The sequence below is a fragment of the Pollicipes pollicipes genome, unplaced genomic scaffold (genome assembly GCF_011947565.3).
Source record: "Pollicipes pollicipes isolate AB1234 unplaced genomic scaffold, Ppol_2.1 Scaffold_2555;HRSCAF=2994_pilon_pilon_pilon, whole genome shotgun sequence".
In the NCBI taxonomy this organism is placed as follows: Eukaryota; Metazoa; Arthropoda; class Thecostraca; order Pollicipedomorpha; family Pollicipedidae; genus Pollicipes; species Pollicipes pollicipes.
In genome coordinates this window covers 29,279,167-29,298,970 of record NW_023596136.1, presented here as the reverse complement: position 1 = coordinate 29,298,970, position 19,804 = coordinate 29,279,167, and the positions used below count along the sequence as shown (strand labels likewise).

General features: G+C 50.2%; 1 protein-coding gene across 1 annotated transcript in view; it reads left to right on the top strand.

The window, feature by feature from the left end:
* The window catches only part of LOC119100013 (lachesin-like), a 53,748-nt gene extending 46,830 nt beyond the window's left edge, over positions 1–6,918 (top strand). Inside the window, exon 11 of the mRNA XM_037223132.1 lies at positions 6,872–6,918. Coding sequence (XP_037079027.1) covers positions 6,872–6,918 — 47 coding nt within the window. The remainder of the gene's footprint in view (positions 1–6,871) is intronic.
* Positions 6,919–19,804: the final 12,886 nt, after the last annotated feature.

Sequence of the window (19,804 nt, the reverse complement as noted above, 5' to 3'; positions counted from 1 at the left end):
GGTCCAACTGAGAGTTCTCTCGACTCCACACCACCTGATGGCGGATAGAAAATGCCCATTGTGGATGTGCCCGCGAGATGGAAGCCGCTGCGACATCGAAGAACTTCTCTGATGGTCCGAACAAAGCAAGGTTCGCGCGTTTGCGGATACAATGTGGTGTACGAACAACATAATATATCCCTGCATAATTTTCCCACCGCAAATAACTCCCGTACTCTTGAGAACATATCCATTGAGCGTGAATAGTTATTCACCCTGGTGGCCTTATATAATTCGATCGATGTGAGTTATATGACTTGAGCGCAATGCAACTAGGCAGCATATTGCCGTAACGCGCGACAGGAATCATATCATGTTTTGAAGCACTCACAGATTTAGGGTCATCTAACTGGCCAAGCTGACTTTACGAAAAGCATATTGCTGTGAGCTGTGATTATTTTGCCCTGCATTGTCACATGACACGTCGTCATGCAACACGCACCCCATGACATACCGCAAGAAAGAATACCCGACGTGCATACATATTACAGGCATTCAGTTGTCGATGCACCCACGTAGGCTTGCTGAAGTGAGCGCGACATTTCCGAGCGTGTTCTAACGACTGTACAGTCGAACCCAGGTCAAGTGATGGAACCTCAGCCTCCGTGTCCGTTTTGTCTCACCCGCTTCCATTGCGACGGTGGCAATGATAAAAAATGCAATAAATACCGTCCTTATCCATTATCAGCTAGCTTAGAACGAACCGGTTGGCATGACTCTACGTTAGAATAGCCCTATTTCGGTGCCGTGGATCATTATTGCATGATTCAATTACTGTCAGTTCATCTCCGATTAACTTGAGACCTTCTCTGCCCACAGTGGACTTTTTCTCCGCCCTTCGACACGGTTCTGAACGCATGCATGCCACACTAGATTGACATATGTCCATTGGCCGCACTCAGAGCAACCATAGTGTAGATAGAATAGAACAGCAACGCAGCGGATGATCACTGTAATCAGTACGCTAGGCCAATATATTGAGACGTGTATTGCATTCAAAATGCTTCTATACTTTTGTGGTTTCGTTCAGCTCGTAGGACGAAACCTCAAACGAATTGTTAACGACTTCACAACTAAAAGGAGATTTTTGGTGCCACACATAATCATGTTTTACGATATTGTTCCCGACTGGGTAGTGCAATGGTGGTTGAGCAGCGCGGACATGTGCTATGAAAGGACAACAGAAACCACATTGCACTGGTGGTTGTTAGCAGCATGGGAAGAAAATTGCCAGCTACAACAAGTGCGTATACAGCAAACACATTTGAACTGCTCCTACTACGCACATGTGTATGAACCTTGTGCTATACACGGCAACTAAACGTAGTTCCTTACTTCAGCGTGGGGATCAGCAAACACGAAGCAGATGAGCTTCACTTGATAGCCTTCCCCGGTGTGGACCGTGCTGCTCTCCACCTCCACCTCGGGCGGGTCTGAAGCCAGCGCGGGGTCAGGTCAGTAGCTGGCCACAGCACCCCGCCACCACACGTGAGCATGTGCTTCGTATCGCTCCTCGGAGCTCGCCACAACGCGACACAGCACGTCTCGCGCGCGGAGAACGATGTGCCAAAGTTCGGCTCTGGACACGCAGCTCGGGCGTGATTAAGGATTTATTTGGGAACAGAAAACAGCGGTGCCCATAAATTACTGCAGTTTTTACGACTGACACAGGTATTGAGCGGTGGTAATGGATGACCCGGCCGCCGCGTTTGTCTTGAATTACATGCCCTTAACGACGTGAGCAAGGGATGGGACAAACAAGGGAGCTGAGCATTGATTTCGCATTAGCGCCCGCGATACGCTGATGAGTTCTAATGGTGCGATGAAACAACACAACTTTGATCTTGTAGATCTTTCAAATGTTGTCTTTTTGTGTCTTTGTCTTTATCTTTGCACAACCATGACTTCCAGATCTGCACTTGATCCGTGTTTGCAACGACCCGTTTAGGAAAAGGGCGGCGACTTGTGATGGGTGAATCGGCCGAAAGCTTCATGCTTTGGTGCGGCTCTCAACTGAACGAAGATGTGTTGCTAAATTACACAGCTTCAAAAAGAAGACGTGAAGCTGTAAACAAAACACATCATAAAAGGACATGCTTAACAAATCACGTTAGTAAACGGTAAACGGTGTATCCATGTTGAAAACGGAATGGATTCCTAGAAATAAGAGAGCTGCAGCTGTTGATCCAAAAGATTACCTTGTCCATGATTGCAATCAAATGCAAGCATTTCCTAGGTTGATCTGGGTAATTTCACGTTCGTCTAAAAGGACAGGGCTTGAAGCGTTGACATACTTATTTCTTTCAGCCTCACTTACAAAAGCACTAGGCGCGGCATGGCAGACTGTTTTTTTCAACGTTGCCTGGCCAGATATTAACTTAGGGGCCCGAGCAGTCAGAGATATATTGTCACTTTATAAGTGACCGACATGAAACGGTACAGAGTGATGATATTTTCTGGCTATTGTGCTATCTCTGCACGGGTCAAGTTCGACCTGTCACAAATGTCGAATCATTGTTGGTATTGTAATTTAACAACGCCTTTTACGGCCCCAGTCCTTTGCCGTCTAAATCTCTCAAGCCGATGTACGTGAGGGCGATGAAAACGTTCGACGGGGGCCAGGTTCGAACCCCACAACTTATGGCTTTGAGACGAACACTCTCCGAAATGAGCCACATCGTTCCCAATATCGTGGCCTTGCTTTCAGTTTCAGATGGGTTTATTTAGAACTGTTCGACCCAAAAATATCATTCCAGACAGCGCGATTATGGAGGACAGCACGTGGGCGGTGCTGTGTCCACCCTCTGTTACCCCTTGTCACCTAAGTTCACCCGGCACAGAGACCCTCTACCGGGTGTGCACAGGTGCATTGGTGGAGCACACACCCAGGGCGGCCGCGGGCTGACGCATTGCTCCCGGCCGCCGCGTGCCCCCGGCAAGACGAGGCGTTCGTGTTAGACGAGGTGTTATGAGGAAAAAGCATGAAGTGGAGAATGAGGAGAAGAGAGTGCAAGGGTGGTACTGGGTTGTGAGCCGCGCCAACCCCGTCCGGTCTTGCCCGATATCAATGCTGGTTGTAGCCGACGCATTCACCCTCAAGTACGGTAGAAAGCAGAGGTGTTAGAGGCATCAAAGTGTGGGACTACAATTGACACGTATTCATTTTTGTTACTGCATGACAGGTGTCAAGCCTCAGTACTCACATTGCACCTGGAGACTGATTCTGCCGACTGCCGTGATGCCCAGGCTGTTGTCCGCGACACACTCGTACACCCCCGCCATCTGCCGAGTGACCTCGGAGATAGCGTACCGGGCCCCTGGGTACGTCTCATCGCCGCTGGGCAGACGGCCAGACTGCCAATAGAGGGACAAAGTATCACCACAGAGTACAAACCTGTACAGCCAGATGCTATCAACGTAATATGGAAAATGAAATGTATTTTGAACTGTTACGAAAGTCTGTCCACAAAGATGTTCTGATTAGCCGGGTGTCACGACAGAGGCTTACCTGTACAGATAGCCAGCGATTGACCATGAACGACCATTTACAAACCGCCTGTTGAGAAAAATAAAACCACCATTCAAAGCGCTAGCCTAAGCACCAATGCAAACTTGCACACTCTTTTACACGACTCCAGACCAATCAAAATGGCTTCCAGCCGTGTCAAGGTGCAGTGGTCACCTGCTTCCTCCAAATTATTGTCGGAGGCGGCTTGCCCTCAGCCGAACACTCCAGCACCACGTCCGTCCCTCGCTGGGCCACCACCAGTCCAGATTCCGGGATCGTGGTCACACTGGGACCGTCTGGAAAACCGTTCAGTCAACACACTGCGGGCCCGTTTGAAAACCTCTGTATCCGTACATCACGCATCGCGCACATCACGCGGCAAGATCACCTGGATTAATAGTTCGTATTAACACGCAGGCGTGGACGGACCCAGAAGGTGGCAACGAGCCATAGTCCCCGCAACAAGGCTAGCCGCTAAAAAAGGTCTTGTCATATAAGCATGTCAGTTCTTACCATCTACGACGCAATGTTTGTCGGAATGTACCGCGACGACGTCATTTCATTTCTAGTCACGAGCGATTGATACAAACACCGTTTCAGCATAACCCGCTTTTGTTTAATCGTTCTCCAAATTATGCTACAATAGCTTAAGCTGAAACACAATTGTAGGGGAGCCCAGCTCCGTTCAGCTAATTGCAATGGCCAACTGGTGCGCTTCGTAATTTGGAGGCCGCTGGTAATCTGCAGTACATGAAAGTGTTTCCGTTGGGAAACAGTTTTTGCCAATTTATTTCAAAGTCATTCATTTAAAGAACCTAAACACAGTTTGCATGGTCTGCATTTCAGTGTTTTAAAATCAGGGCACGGCAAAATTGCAAGGAATACAGATTAGCATAATATGCCACACATCGACACATCTCGCGTCCAATCCACACAAAATTTAATCACGGAATCATCTTTTATTCATACGCCATAGCGCTGCAATTATTGGCGGGCTTGGCTGGGGCCGTTCTCGTCCATCACGCGCGCCTTGAAGGCCACCATTCTAGTCGGCTGGGTCGTCGTCTGCGAGTCGGATCCACAGTCCACAGCCCACGGAAACCCCGCCGGGCGGACAGACAGCAAGACCCGAGAACTCTGACCTCTGATCTCGCAGGGCATCCTGAGTCATACACTCTGCTTCGTATGGGCCAGAAATGGCGGAGGGGGGGGGGGGGGTGACCTGATGTGGACTTCGGTTCTAGTCGCGGTCAGAGCTCATCTTTAGGACACTGCATGGGTGCACCACGCGAACCGCAGTTGATGAAGTTCCCGGTTCCGGCATCGGGGTGAAGTACGTGCGAACTAGTCAGTGAGGAAGGTTTGTCTCTTTGCCAGAGTTCGTCTCCGTCAAGTTAAGCTGGCCTTGACGAACGGCTACCGGGGCCTGCACCATGTATTGTACATCGGCGCAAGCGTAGTATCTAGTCTTTCGACGCAGTGATACAGTGCACGCGTCATTGACAGCCAACAGATCGGTGTGATGACGATGACGACCAATGTGCATTACTGCGCTTACCCAACTTCACCAAGGTGTACGCTATGACGAGCCCAGACTGGGTGTTGTGGGTGTTGTAAAAACCAATAAGTTGGCTCTTACGGTCGTTATCATCGCCATAGAGTAAATTATTCCTCCCATACAAGAAGATACCATAGCAGCCAAGAGAATAAACCCGGTAAAAGTTACGCCAACAAAAGACGTTTGTTAATGCCCCCGAGACATGACCCCAACCCCGGGGAAGTCAAAATTCGAGATCCTTGCCAGCGCGCGGTGGCTCCGCGTCCACACAGCCGATGCTGAACTATCGACCCGAACGAGTCTGACCCGGCCGAGCTTGAACAGCTTACCAAATCAGGAAAACCAAGCCATTTCTGGGTGATGTGGTTTATGGGACAGACTATCGAGTGTGGGTGGTCGTTCCCGGGTGGCTGGGTGATTGGAAAGGCCGCGGGCGGCCAGACCCGGACGGACATCGGGCCGCGCCGGCTGACATCTGCCGGCGGCGTCAAGAAACATCCAGCGCCGAAACGCGGGCTGCAGTTGCTGCATAAAGCCAAGGTACGAACTTACACTTTTCAGAATTGTGTCTTAAAGGTATATGGGCTGGAAGCGAGGCGATTTCCATGCCTCCGTTCTCAATGCATTGATGAATTGGATGCGTCTGTGAGCACCAGGGTTGCGTGTTGGATTTCTCAATGATGGGAGCGGAGGAGGAAACACATCAGTGAACATCCAGTTAGGTCGTTTAAGTATATGTACACATCTGTATATGTATATATATATATATATATATATATATATATATATATATATATATATATATATATATGTACATATACATACATACGTATATATATATATATATATATATATATATATATATATATATATATATATATATATATATATATATATGCATATATATATATATATATATATATATATATATATATATACACACATATATATATATATATATATATATATATATATATATATATATATATATATATATATATATATATATATATACATATACATACATACATATATATATATATATATATATATATATATATATATATATATATATATATATATATATGCGTATGTATACATGCATGTATATATGTATATGTATACATATATATATATATATATATATATATATATATATATATATATATATATATATATATATTCAGCGAACATCCGGTTTAGCGCACCGCAGCCGGCTCAAAATGTGTGGTATGACATCAACAACATCGCTTGTTCTCTGTCTTTTTATAATGACGTCCCTACCCCGACAAATGTCGTGCAATAAAACATCCATATAAACGTATTATTTTCAATACAGTCGGCCTGGCAGACATCTTTGCACGCACGGAATGGCATGGGCTAGTCTTCCTTTGTACGCATTTCGGCGCATCTCGAAGGCTGTAATGTATACTTAGGTAACTGCCGGCCAATCCCAGTGACATCTGACTGCCGGCAGTTCTTTTTACTTTCCACTGCCTGCGGTGACCATGAGAACACCGAGATGATCAAGTGATCAGCAGCTAGGCGGTCGGCCTGACGGACGGCTCGGCTGCTCGCTGCGTCGGGGGACTGATCCAGGCAAGCGCATGTCAGATGAAACAACATTCCCTTCCATAAGTAATGAGAGTTTGACTTAGATGTTCATGAGGGAGTCAGGCAATGCCTTGGTCGCGAGGCGCTGGCAGCTGAGGGTTGACCTGCCAGCGGTACTGGAATGGTGTGGCGGTGTGTGCGCTGATGCGCAGGATCGGTCCAGACGCTGCTCATGCTGCAGGACGCACTGCCTCCGTAGAGCCCCACACGCTGGCAGACGCTGCTCATGCTGCAGGACACACTGCCTCCATGGGGCCCCACACGCTGACAGTCGCTGCTCATGCTGCAGGACACACTGCCTCCATGGAGCCCCACACGCTGACAGACGCTGCTCATGCTGCAGGACACACTGCCTCCATGGAGCCCCACACGCTGACAGTCGCTGCTCATGCTGCAGGACACACTGCCTCCATGGAGCCCCACACGCTGACAGTCGCTGCTCATGCTGCAGGACACACTGCCTCCGTAGAGCCCCACACGCTGACAGTCGCTGCTCATGCTGCAGGACACACTGCCTCCATGGAGCCCCACACGCTGACAGTCGCTGCTCATGCTGCAGGACACACTGCCTCCATGGAGCCCCACACGCTGACAGTCGCTACTCATGCTGCAGGACACACTGCCTCCATGGAGCCCCACACGCTGACAGACGCTGCTCATGCTGCAGGACACACTGCCTCCATGGAGCCCCACACGCTGACAGACGCTGCTCATGCTGCAGGACGCACTGCCTCCATGGAGCCCCACACGCTGACAGACGCTGCTCATGCTGCAGGACGCACTGCCTCCATGGAGCCCCACACGCTGACAGACGCTGCTCATGCTGCAGGACACACTGCCTCCATGGAGCCCCACACGCTGACAGACGCTGCTCATGCTGCAGGACACACTGCCTCCATGGAGCCCCACACGCTGACAGACGCTGCTCATGCTGCAGGACACACTGCCTCCATGGAGCCCCACACGCTGACAGACGCTGCTCATGCTGCAGGACACACTGCCTCCATGGAGCCCCACACGCTGACAGACGCTACTCATGCTGCAGGACACATTGCCTCCATGGAGCCCCACACGCTGACAGTCGGTGATGAGGAGCGGCGGACCGGTCGGTCGCTGTCAGCTCAGCAGCTCCGGGCCGGTGTACGCGGCACTCATGTCTCTTGATACCATGAGTATACATGGTATGCCAGGAGCTACTAATACCGTAATTAGGTATTTGAAGGAAAATGTTTCAGCTATTGTAGTGTTCGGGATCGCAGTGATTTAAGCGCCATTCGCTGATGCTGTCGGAAGTGGCGATAGCGGCTTGCGCGCCGCTTGGGGGTAGCGTGGCTGAGAGCGTGGTGCAGGGCGTAAATGAGACGGAGAATACATCGTTTTTTGGTTCCGATCAAGCTGTGTGAAGGGGACCAGCCTGTGTGGCAGAATCGGTTATAGCCTGTGTGGCGCGTAGTCCCGGAAATATTAGAAGATATAACATTAGAGCTTCGTGAAACAGATATCGCTCCGTGATTAAGCTCTTATTCTAGCAGTGGCATTGCAATATTAGGCGAATGATATTACTCAAGGTTTACTCTGGTATTCATTTTTAATTTGTCTCATATTCCGTTGACTGTCACTTCGGATGACGGTATCAACTTCGCAGACAGCTTCTATGCTGCTACTGACAACATCGCCGTAGCCTGATGCGACAGGCTAGCCTCCTCCTTCCCGCTGTCGACGCATGCGCACACGGTCTTGGCGCGTCTCGCACATGATATCGGCAGCACACATTACCCAACCAAGCAGATGCGAGAATCTCTCTTACATACTTGCCAACAGAGTATACGAGAGGAAATATTCGTATACATTTCGAAAGAAATTTGGATTGAGTTCCAGTCAGGTGTCAGCGACGTGACGCTGTTGCTGCGGTGACACGCAGTGACAGCGGCGTTTGCGGGGAGCTTACGACGCCAGCGCTCTCTCGGAGAAGGCAGTGGCATGCGATGAGGTGCAGTGATTGCGGCGCGCGCGGTGGCACGTGGCTGGGCGTGGTCCGGCAGCGTCCCGTGGAACGCCATGCTCTTAATGGGATGTGATGTCTGCACTGGCACGCAGCGCCTGCAACTTGTCGGTGGGGGCGAGAGGCCAGGCGAGGTCCAAGGCGAGACTTTGCACCCGTTGCCGGACGCCATGCCCAGGTCCAGACGCCACGTTCGAGTGGGGAAACCGTGTCCATGTTGGAATGCCGTCTTCGTGATGACAAGTCGTGTCTTGGGTGAGTCACCGCGTCCCATGTGTGAAGCGAGGCCAGGCGTCAGGCGCCGTGTCCTCGGTGACAGGCGTGACCGCCGTGAGACGCCGTGTCCGAGGTGAGAAGTAAGGCCTCAGGTGAGACGTCGTGTCCGAGGTAAGACGGCATGTGTCAGATGGCACGTAGTGTCTCCGGTGAGACGTATTCGCGCTGGACCACTGTATGCGCCCCTCCCGCCGGGAGCGCCGTGCCCCCGGCAAGATATCGCGTTTTAAGAGGCATGCCGCGGCCAAAAATCCGAGAGGCACGCCGTATCCGGAGATTCAAGAGGCACGGCGTATCCGAGGAATCAAGAATCACGCCGTGTCTGAAGAATAAAAAACACGCCGTGCCACAGGAATCAGAAGGTATGTCGTGGTCGAGGAATCAAGAGACACACCGGGTCCGAAGAATCAATGAGCACGCCTTATCCGAAGATCCAAAAACCAGGCCGTGTCCAAAGATTTAAAGGACACGCCGTGTCCAAAGGTTCAAGGGGCATGCCGTGTCCGAAGGGAATGGCCCTATCCAAAGTGAGACACGTGGTCCGACCTGAGACACCGTGCGCGTGATCAGACGCCAGCATCGCCGCGGTTCGTTGTGTCCAACGTCCGCTCTCGCGCCGCGGTGTGACGCTGTCCGGTGTCTCTGCGGTCCGACGCCAGCACCGCCGCGGTTCGTTGTGTCCAACGTCCGCTCTCGCGCCGCGGTGTGACGCTGTCCGGTGTCTCTGCGGTCCGACGCCAGCACCGCCGCGATTCGTTGTGTCCAACGTCCGCTCCCGCGCCGCGGTGTGACGCTGTCCAGCGTCTCTGCGGTCGGACGCGGCGATCCCAACAGCACGTCTTGTGAACGTGTGTCGGTGTGTTATACAGGCCGGTGCCACCGGCACCCACATTTGGACATGGAGCCTTTCTGTTCTGGTTTATTTCGGAAGTTTAGCTGAGATCTTAGAAAATCGGCTTTGTTCTTGTGATCTTGAGGTGCATTTAAATTGCTTTGAATAAATGTGGAATGATAGAGGATGCATCTCACTCTCACGCCTAAAAGTAAATTCAATTCTTGAACGCCGCATCGGTCATCATCCATCAGCTGGTGGCAACAACGTCTAGCCCGTTATCTGCCTGTGCCGAGCCGGCTTGCCGCTAGCATTTCCCGTCAGCGCTGTACTATAAATAAGTTTTTAAAACGCGCCGTATTTTCGCCCACTGGGTTGCCACGTGATTAATGGCGTCACCAGTGGCAGCCCTAGGTTTGCCACATTTACGTCCTAATTACGGCAGGTGCGTTGGAGATTGCGGAACGCGTGAGAAAAGTGTCGATACGCTACATCACTTCTGCCTGTTCTCTATGGGTACAGCGACCTCCCGTCTCTTGCTATGGTGCCCCACATACGCCATATCGAATAACCGACCATAAGCCGGCAGTGGATAGGTCCGCATGAGTGTGTCGTTTGGTGGCTCTACACTTGAACTATTAAAAACACACAGTTTCGCTGTCTTCACTAAAATACAACTCATTTCAGAACGATGCCGTGCTTTAGACCACAGAGCTGCCACGCGACACGTCACATCTCTGACGGTGGTCACAGATTTCTTAAAAGTCGTACTTTTCACAGCAGGTAACTTGGCAGGTGCCGAGTGCACGTGCCAAGAGTTGGCGCGCCGCCAGTATTGGCTTGCGTGCAGTGAGCGCGTAGAGCGCCCGCCCGCCCTCCCGTGTAGTGCCCTGTGAGGATTACATCAAATAGCCGACCAGCGCTGCGTGCCAGCTAGCCGGTTAGCCGCCGAGCGACCGGCTGGGCCTGGCTGGTCAGCCTTGGAAGGCTGGTAAGGTGCTGGAAAATGCATGCGCGCGGATTCAAGCGGTGGATTTGGAATGCATGAAGTCACTCCGTCCGCCGTTCCACGATAATTGTAGCATCCTGCAGGGAATAAATTGGTCATATTTTTCAAATCGTACGCTAAATTTTGATGTGTTTTTAACATGTACACTTAAACTTTAATCCTATCGAATTATTACCAGATATAACGGAAGCTGAAGTCTTTCCATTGGCAGAACAACAATGATGCAATTAGAAATAAAGAAAGGAATTGTTTGTCTTAAGGAGAACTAACAATTGTTTTGCTTTCTGGTAGCAATTTTTGCCAAATTTAATAGTTTTACAGGTTAGTGAGATGCTATCTAAGCAACCACCTGGCATCATTTGGTAAGATTTCAAGCCATTTCCCAAGGCCTGGCAGGTGTTTAAAACATTCCCAGAACCTGAGTTAATCGGCTTTGCCATTGGGATCTTGAGATACATTTTAAGTGATTTGATTAAATAAGACGGTACGCGTTTTCTACATCACACTCAAAAGTAAAGCCAGTTCTGATACCACGCATCATACATTAGCCATCAGCAGGTAACATCACTGACCTGCCGGCTCAACACCGGTGGCTAGCCGGCTAGCCACCGGTGCCGAACCAGTCAGCCACCGGTGTCGAGCCAGTTAGCCACCGGTGTCGAGCCAGTTAGCCACCGGTGTCGAGCCAGTTAGCCACCGGTGTCGAGCCGGCTAGCCACCGGTGTCGAGCCAGTTAGCCACCGGTGTCGAGCCGGCTAGCCACCGGTGTCGAACCAGTCAGCCACCGGTGTCGAGCCAGTTAGCCACCGGTGTCGAGCCAGTTAGCCACCGGTGTCGAGCCGGCTAGCCACCGGTGTCGAGCCAGTTAGCCACCGGTGTCGAGCCAGTTAGCCACCGGTGTCGAGTCGGCCAGCCTTCGAACTGAAAACCGGCTGGCAGGCGGCCAAGCCTTCGCGACTAATCAACCATGCGGCTAGAAGACCCCGCGTCCGAAGCTCTCAATCATCCACAGGTGGCGCCACGTTGAGGCAATTCGACGACAGATCTGACCGGGTCGTGCACGCGTATGGCAGCGCTTCGACGCTGTGGATGCGTTGCAGATCAATCACGGCCCGGCCCCGGGATACTCACAGAGAACGTCCACTTTGTGTGTGACATCCATTATCGTCTCCGTTGAGACAGAGCACGTAAAAGTGCCGGTATCCTTGACCTTGACCCGCTCTATGTGAAGGTCATGACCCCGCACCAGTCGGAATCTGCGGTCGATGGCCGTAATGACCGCGCCGGCGCTGATGACCCGGTTTCCCTTCCGCCACACCACCGGGTACGGACCTGGAAGACGCATAAGTCAACGCCTTTTCTACATCACGTGAATCACCCCATAAAACACATCACCAGCATAAATAACTAAACAAGCACAAACATACCACGACACTTTCTCCTGGGATGGCCTGTCGTTAAGAATCCAGCAGCTTGTGTTGTACTGACGCGGCATACTGTCCGAGCGTTCCACACATGCTTCCGCATGAATGTGCCATTGTCAGGGCACTGCGGACAGCTAGGCTCACCAAGCCGCCTGTGTTTGACAGGTCAATCTTTTACGAAATCTGCTGGTCTGATCACTCCCGTCCTGAACACTACTGTCCTGAGGCAATGAACAACGCTGATCACTCCTGTCCTGGACACTACTGTCCTGGGGCGATTAGTAGGGCTGATCACTCCCGTCCTGGACACTACTGTCCTGGGGCAATAAACAGCGCTGATGACTCCGGTCCTGGACACTACTGTCCTGAGGCGATGAACAGCGCTGATGACTCCCGTCCTGGACACTACTGTCCTGGGGCAATAAACAGCGCTGATGACTCCGGTCCTGGACACTACTGTCCTGAGGCGATGAAACAGCGCTGATGACTCCCGTCCTGGACACTACTGTCCTGGGGCAATAAACAGCGCTGATGACTCTCGTCCTGGATACTACTGTCCTGAGGCGATGAACATCGCTGATGACTCCCGTCCTGGACACTACTGTCCTGGGGCAATAAACAGCGCTGATGACTCCCGTCCTGGACACTACTGTCCTGGGGCAATAAACAGCGCTGATGACTCCCGTCCTGGACACTACTGTCCTGAGGCGATGAACAGCGCTGATCACTCCCGTCCTGGGCATTATTGTCCTAAGGCGATGAACAGCGCTGATCACTCCCGTCCTGGGCACTATTGTCCTAAAGCGATGAGCAGCGCTGATCACTCCCGTCCTGGGCACTGCTGCCCTGAGGCAATGAACAGCGCTGATCACTCCCGTCCTGGGCACTATTGTCCTAAGGCGATGAGCGGCGCTGATCACCCCCGTCCTGGACACTACTGTCCTGGGGCGATTACCAGCGAGGAGTTGCACCACTGCGTTACCGTGCGGGGTAACGATGCCTGCCTGGTCAGGACGAACACACTTACCGAGCTCCCGGATCTGACAGGGCAGATCCAGGGTGTCGCCCTCCTTGACGCTGAAGGCGGCCGGCTTCGTCACAAACACGGGTAGCACGTCCGGGTAGTCGAAGTCCACGTCCTTGGCGCCCACTGCCGACAGGATAACACCGCTGAACATAGCCGAGGAAGCGTATGGTCGACATAACAGGACAACACTGCTCTAAGTACACACTGCAGGCGCCACAACGTCACACAGTTGTCATGGCATGGTTACACTGCTGTCAGCAGCCGAGGATCACGCAGTTCACACGACAGCACAATACTGCAGCACACACGCATGCGCGCACGCGCACGCGCGCACGCAAACGCACACGCACGCGTACACACACGCACACACACGCACACACACACACGCACGCGCGCACACACACACACACACACACACACACACACACACACAACACACACACACACACACACACACACACACACACCCCACACACACAGGAGCCACAGCATCACGCATTCGAGGTGGCAAGGCAGCGTTGCTACACGCGCCCGGGGTGCTTCATTGCTACACAGTGCTTTAGACCAGGTAATTGTTCGTATAGGTGCACACTCAGCGAACCACCACAACCACCTACGTGGTGTCCTGCTTAGATAGCCTGCGCTCAGCCAGGGCGGTATTCAAGCCGTCTGGGCCACCAGGCAGCTTATAAACTAGCTGCGAACATCTCATGCATTGCTAACCAACAGGACGTCTCGCGCGGCAACCAGGTCATACCGGACGCTTAGCCCGTACTGGCTGCTGTGAGAACATGCAGCGCCTGGGATTGTACGCAGCAGCATTGTTCTTCAGCGTTGTTGTTTGTCTCAGCTGTGTGATGCGTCTCGGGTGTGTACAGCAGCGTCGAGCTGTCGCGTTGAGTGTGCATTGCTGTGACTCAGGTGTGCACGGCAGCGTCGAGCTGTAGCGTGGCACGTGCAATGCTTTGACTCAGGTGTGCACAGCAGCGTCGAGCTGTCGCATGCAGTGTGCAATGCTGTGACTCGGGTGTGTGCACGGCAGTGTCGAGCTGTCGAGTGACATGTGCAAAGTTTTGACTCAGGTGTGCACAGCAGCGTTGAGCTGTCGCATGGAGGTGCGCAATGTTTTTTAACTTCGGTGTGCACAGCAGCATCGAGCTGTCCTGGGGTCTGTATAATCCTGTCAATGTCAAAACTAAGCTAATCGAGCCAAAAACTTCTGGCTTCCGATGCCAATAGGTTTGACCACTGCTTTAAGATGCTACCGACAAAAATGTAACTGCCGGAGGCCCATTGACGCAACAGGCGCTTTTAATTTACCAACAACATGTATCAAAAAACACAGGCATGAATGTGGGCAGGATTAGCAATTTAAACCATGAAATGTTCATGGTCCAATATATCTTTCTTTAGTTCACGGCATCCTGCGTTGGAGGCCCGAAAGGGGTTTTACTGGCCGCTTTCCGATTGAACACAGGCCGCACCTGTGGACGGGACCACTTCGAGACCCATCTTTGACTTACAGCCGTAAACACTGTGCAGTTGATCTCATGACTTCATGTGCTTCGGCTGCTGTGATCTGACATTCGTCACCAAAAAACGCACTTTCAACACGCGGGTGCATCGTTTGTGCACGAGAGGCTGCGGCCGCGGGAGAGCCCGCGGGAGCTGAGCCGAGCGCGGCTTAATTGTCTGATAACAAGCCACCCACTGCTCAAGTTTCGCATTTGTGGGTGACCTGGGAGGAAAATGACAACGAAGTAGTGTTAACCTCTTTCTCATCTGGCGCGGCAAACGGTGATAGCTCCCCTCCGACGAAGGAGAGTGGGGGACGTCGTCTCATGTTCTTCCAAACCTATTTTCTCAGCCTGCAGTCTACGTCGTCATCTGTTTTCCAGATAAGTTTTATTAAATTTCACTCTCACTTGTGTATCCGTTGCAGTACCTCGCAATCCTTGACGAATGGGTTAATACAAATCATGTTTATTTAGCTTCATGGTCATGCCGTACGACACAATGGTGAGGATGTGGCGTCCAGCGGGCTTCAGCATAACTCGTATGTAACGAAATACAGTATAAACGGATGGCGAGCAAAGCGCACGCAGCAAATTTAGGCATCGCACTTGTCAAACTCAGCATCCATCATGATCATTATAGGCTGTACCGCGACTAGCGATTCAAACAGCCATAGAGTTCTTATTAGGCGCCGATCTACTGCATCCATGACCAGCCATCACAAACAGGCCGTGGACATCGCTGAGCCTTACTCATCGTCGACCCCCGTGAACAACCTTCACAAAGCCGCTGAGCCGTTTTCCTTGGCCTAGGTATCTTCGAGAACACGGCAAACTGTCGATAAATCGTTAGGATTATCAACACTATGCGCCAAATATTGCAGCTGTGTGGACAGGGCCGCGTCATCAGACCCCGTCCCAGCCGCCTCCAAGTAAAAGACAAACAACATTCGTTTGGGTAGCCTGCATCAATGAATCAGCGACGGATTCCACAGTACAGTACTGACTTCACCACGGCGGGTAAAAAGCTAATGCGTTCTCTCTCAGGTTTCTCTCAGAAACGTAGCCTGTTGTTTGGGTCTTGACTCCTCCGAGATTTCATCTTAGACCAAAGACCAAGCTGGGCAAGCGAACGAACGTTTCGAACATCCGTTGTTAATCACCAGGGGAAGCACCATTCAGTGACTCCGCTGGTCCCGTTTTTCCCGTAACAGTACGGTTGTACTAAAAACAACTTTGCGAAAAGTTTGATATGCTCTCAATCATACCACATTTTCTTGTTTCTAATGATTGTCCGATTATCGGCGGATATAATTAAGTGCTAAATTATATCAGCCTGATTAGATCAGCACTGTCCTGCGGGCGTTTTTTACCTCCGTCCTAGGATTGGCGCCTCAGAGACTCCCCCTCCTTTAACATCTCGAAAACTAAGTAAGCCAGCCACGCAGAGGACGACGTTGGAAATCCCTCATCAAACTTCACCAGATGGGTGTGTCTGAGCAAAGGCGAATGTGACCTTTGCCAGGTCAACGAGATCCGTTAAGCACGTTTTAGTTTGTCACGTCTTTTAAGGAAATAAGCGTACTATGGTAATGCGGAGACGGCGTCACATCGCTGTTGAGAACTATTAAAATAGGTGATAGTATCCATCGATACATCTAATTTCGGTTTAGAGCGGTGAAGGCGACTGTTGCGCTGACCAGTCTGGCTTCATCAAGAAATAAAACAAGCCACGGCAATGAGAATAACGTGGTTAGAAAGATCTTCATAAAACGTAAGAATCATATGAACGAAGCGTGCCATCAGTATAAGAATTGTGTGAAGATGAAACAACCAAAATTGGTTACCATGGCCAAAGTCTCACCAGATGACCGGGGATGGCATGGCCTTGCAAAAGTCGCCAAAACAATAGCATGGTCTTTAAGTCAATATAAATCAGAAGGAAACCTCAAAGTCTCTTCAGACTTCACTTTCAAGCATGAATTAGTGTCTCTCGACGTCTTTCAACAAACTGTTGCTGAAATGGCCCTCAAGAAAGAGGCAGTAGATGATGAACTGTGGATCTCAGGTATTTCAAACTTCTGACGTGTGTAAAAGCAATGTAACTTGAAGTATCCAAATTTCAGCATCGGCTCAAAAACCACTAAGAAGCTATTCCTGAAAAACTTAGGGGTGGGACCTCTGAGCTCTCCCTACCCCATTCCCTTCTACATTTGTAGGGCGAGGATTCAGTTGTTGTGCCAATACTTGTTGTGCCAAATACAATACAATAATGTGCCGAACTGCCACGCCCAGCGCAAACAAAGCTTCCGAAGACACAAATTAAACGCGTTAGAAGCTGCACAGCAGATGTGTCTCGAGGTTTTGGAATGCGAGCGATCTCTCACGACGACCAAACTGGAAACGACGCTCTCTCCAATTGTGGAATCTGACCGGACGATAAAACCTGGCTCTCTCCAGAGTGAGTCTTGCTCTCTCCGTTACGTGGTAAATGATGGTGAAAACCGATCTCTCCCAACCCCAAAAAACGGCAAGATGGCGACAAACATCCACACAGCTCTCACCCATGATCTACATGCACACACTTCTCATTATCAAGCGTTTTATTCGTGTGTGTTATATGGCCAATCAAAACATCGGTAGGTATAAAAAGGAAAGCAAGATGTCCGTGAAATCCAGCTATACTACACAGTTCAAAGCCTAGCTTCAGAAGGTGAAATTACTTGGCGTTCGGGATGGCAGTACACATCAGCGAAATACTTTTGCGTACCTGCATAGACCGCCATGTTTTCAGAGTCGGATATACAATGTGCAACAAAGCGAAAAAAAGAACTTAGTGTCGATGTTACGTACTGCGCTGTCAACAATACCAAAAGTGGCAACAGGTTGGACAAATAATGTTGTTGATAGTGTTTCCTTAAAATAGGTCACATAAACGTCCTTGCACGTGACTTGATCAGCAGCTCTTGGAATTTGCACTAATCGCTCAGCCAAGCGTATTTTCCAATTTGGCGTAGGAAATTTGGCGACGATAAACCGCAAAATTAGCGTTCGCCAACGGCCAAGCCTATCGTCCAGTGAGCTATTCCATTCGTAAGGTAATGCCCTGATTCTGGTCGCCATTGTTAGAAAACGTTCTGTAAATTAACATACACTTACTGAATTAGAGCTCGTACACTATTACGTCACGTAATTAATCCACGGAAGCGGCGCCGCCGTTCGAGAAAAAGCGCGAAAATACGCCATCGAAACAGTGGGACATTCGGACCGTTGTGTTTTACTCACGTGAAAAACATCTGGAAAACTCATTTTTTTCCAGAATGAGCTCTGTCAGAGACCGGCGTCGTCGATTTGTTTACGTTATGCTACATTTCCCTCGACTAGGGTAAATCTGGAATCACTTGGGCCTTAAATGTCGGAAATTACGTTATAATTATACAGCACTGCGCTTGTTTCGTTCCGGTAATAGTTGACCGCTGATCTTTGGTACACAATAAGCGTGCTGAGCCTGGTATCTCAAACATTTTCGGCTGCGTCCACCGACCGATCCATTTTCGATTGACCAATCGGCATTGCACTACTCGGCCTATTGGTCATAGTATTGCCATGTGGTCCTGTTTTGAAATTATTAGTTATTTTTCATTTCATACTGCATTCTGTCACATGGTATGCAAGAGGCCTTAAGCCAGGCATTCATTTTGACGTCGTGCCTCTAGGCACAGCCTCGCTTCACTGCACATAATGCTCCGATTTGTTTCGAGGAGGTTGAACACCTGAAGCCGCTTCACTCACAATCCCTTCCCCGCCCGGCGTGGCATGTGCCATTTTTCTCCTGTTCATCCTGCCGCCATCGGCCCTGGTGGGAAGCGTGCTGATTCATGACAACCGTAGTGACCTGAAGCGCCTTCAACAGAGGCATTCAGACGCTTTAATGCGTCAGACTGGATATGAATCAACTACAGCCGCATCGCTGAGCCGGTGGGGAAGAACGTAGCAGATTTCTAAATGTCCGGCTTAAAAGAGTAGGGATGGCCTCGCTCGTGCCGTACCTTCCCGCGAGTAGATCAAAGACACGTCCTCCTTGCTCGATATTCGAATGTGGAACCCAACAACTTTTGCCATCCTCCACTACACACAGGACATTTAACACGCACAACCAGCATCAGCATCAATATAATTCTGCGGCGAGTCTCGGAATCTGCGTTCTTGACATGTCTATCAGCGACAGACGACTAGCTATATGGAGTGCTTCCAAACGGAAACGATCCAGGCCAAGAGGTACGACAGTGGCGTGATATGACGGGATGTCAATACAAATAATGATGCGTGCCATCGTCAGGGAGTGCAACCATTACGCCAAACCAAACAGAGCGCGAGATCAGTTTGCGATCTCACTGCTGGGCGGATGCAAGGCGTATTGTTAGGCGCTGAGACGGGCCTCTCCATGGAAAGCTTCGAATCACATTGACAGCAGGCCATTAGCGGAACGTTGTATTATGGTATATTCTGTGAGTGTTTTGCTTCAGTCCCTATATATATATATATATATATATATATATATATATATATATATATATATGAGATTCTTCGATACAAAGTACAAGTAAGAGCCTAATGGCTGGGACGATGTCGCTATGAATTATGTTTCAATCAGTGAACGTTTCGATACGCTTGGGTATCATCATCAGAACATTACATTCTTCCACATTGAGACAAGGTTGTATTTGGCAAACATCACTTTGTTGTATCGCCTATATTGTTCACGGTAAATAAGCTGATGATCTTGGTTCTCACAATCTAACGCAAGCACAACAATTACACTTCTCTATACGCAAACAGGTCGACTTAAAAAGTGCAAAGCCACGTGTCGAAAGATCGGTTAGACTTCGCCAGAGAAAATGCTACCTTATAATTTCTAGGGGGTATGCAGACCACATGATATTCAATGATGGCTTTCTTTTGTGAATATGAAGTGTTTCTAGAATCCTAAAACTGAGAGTA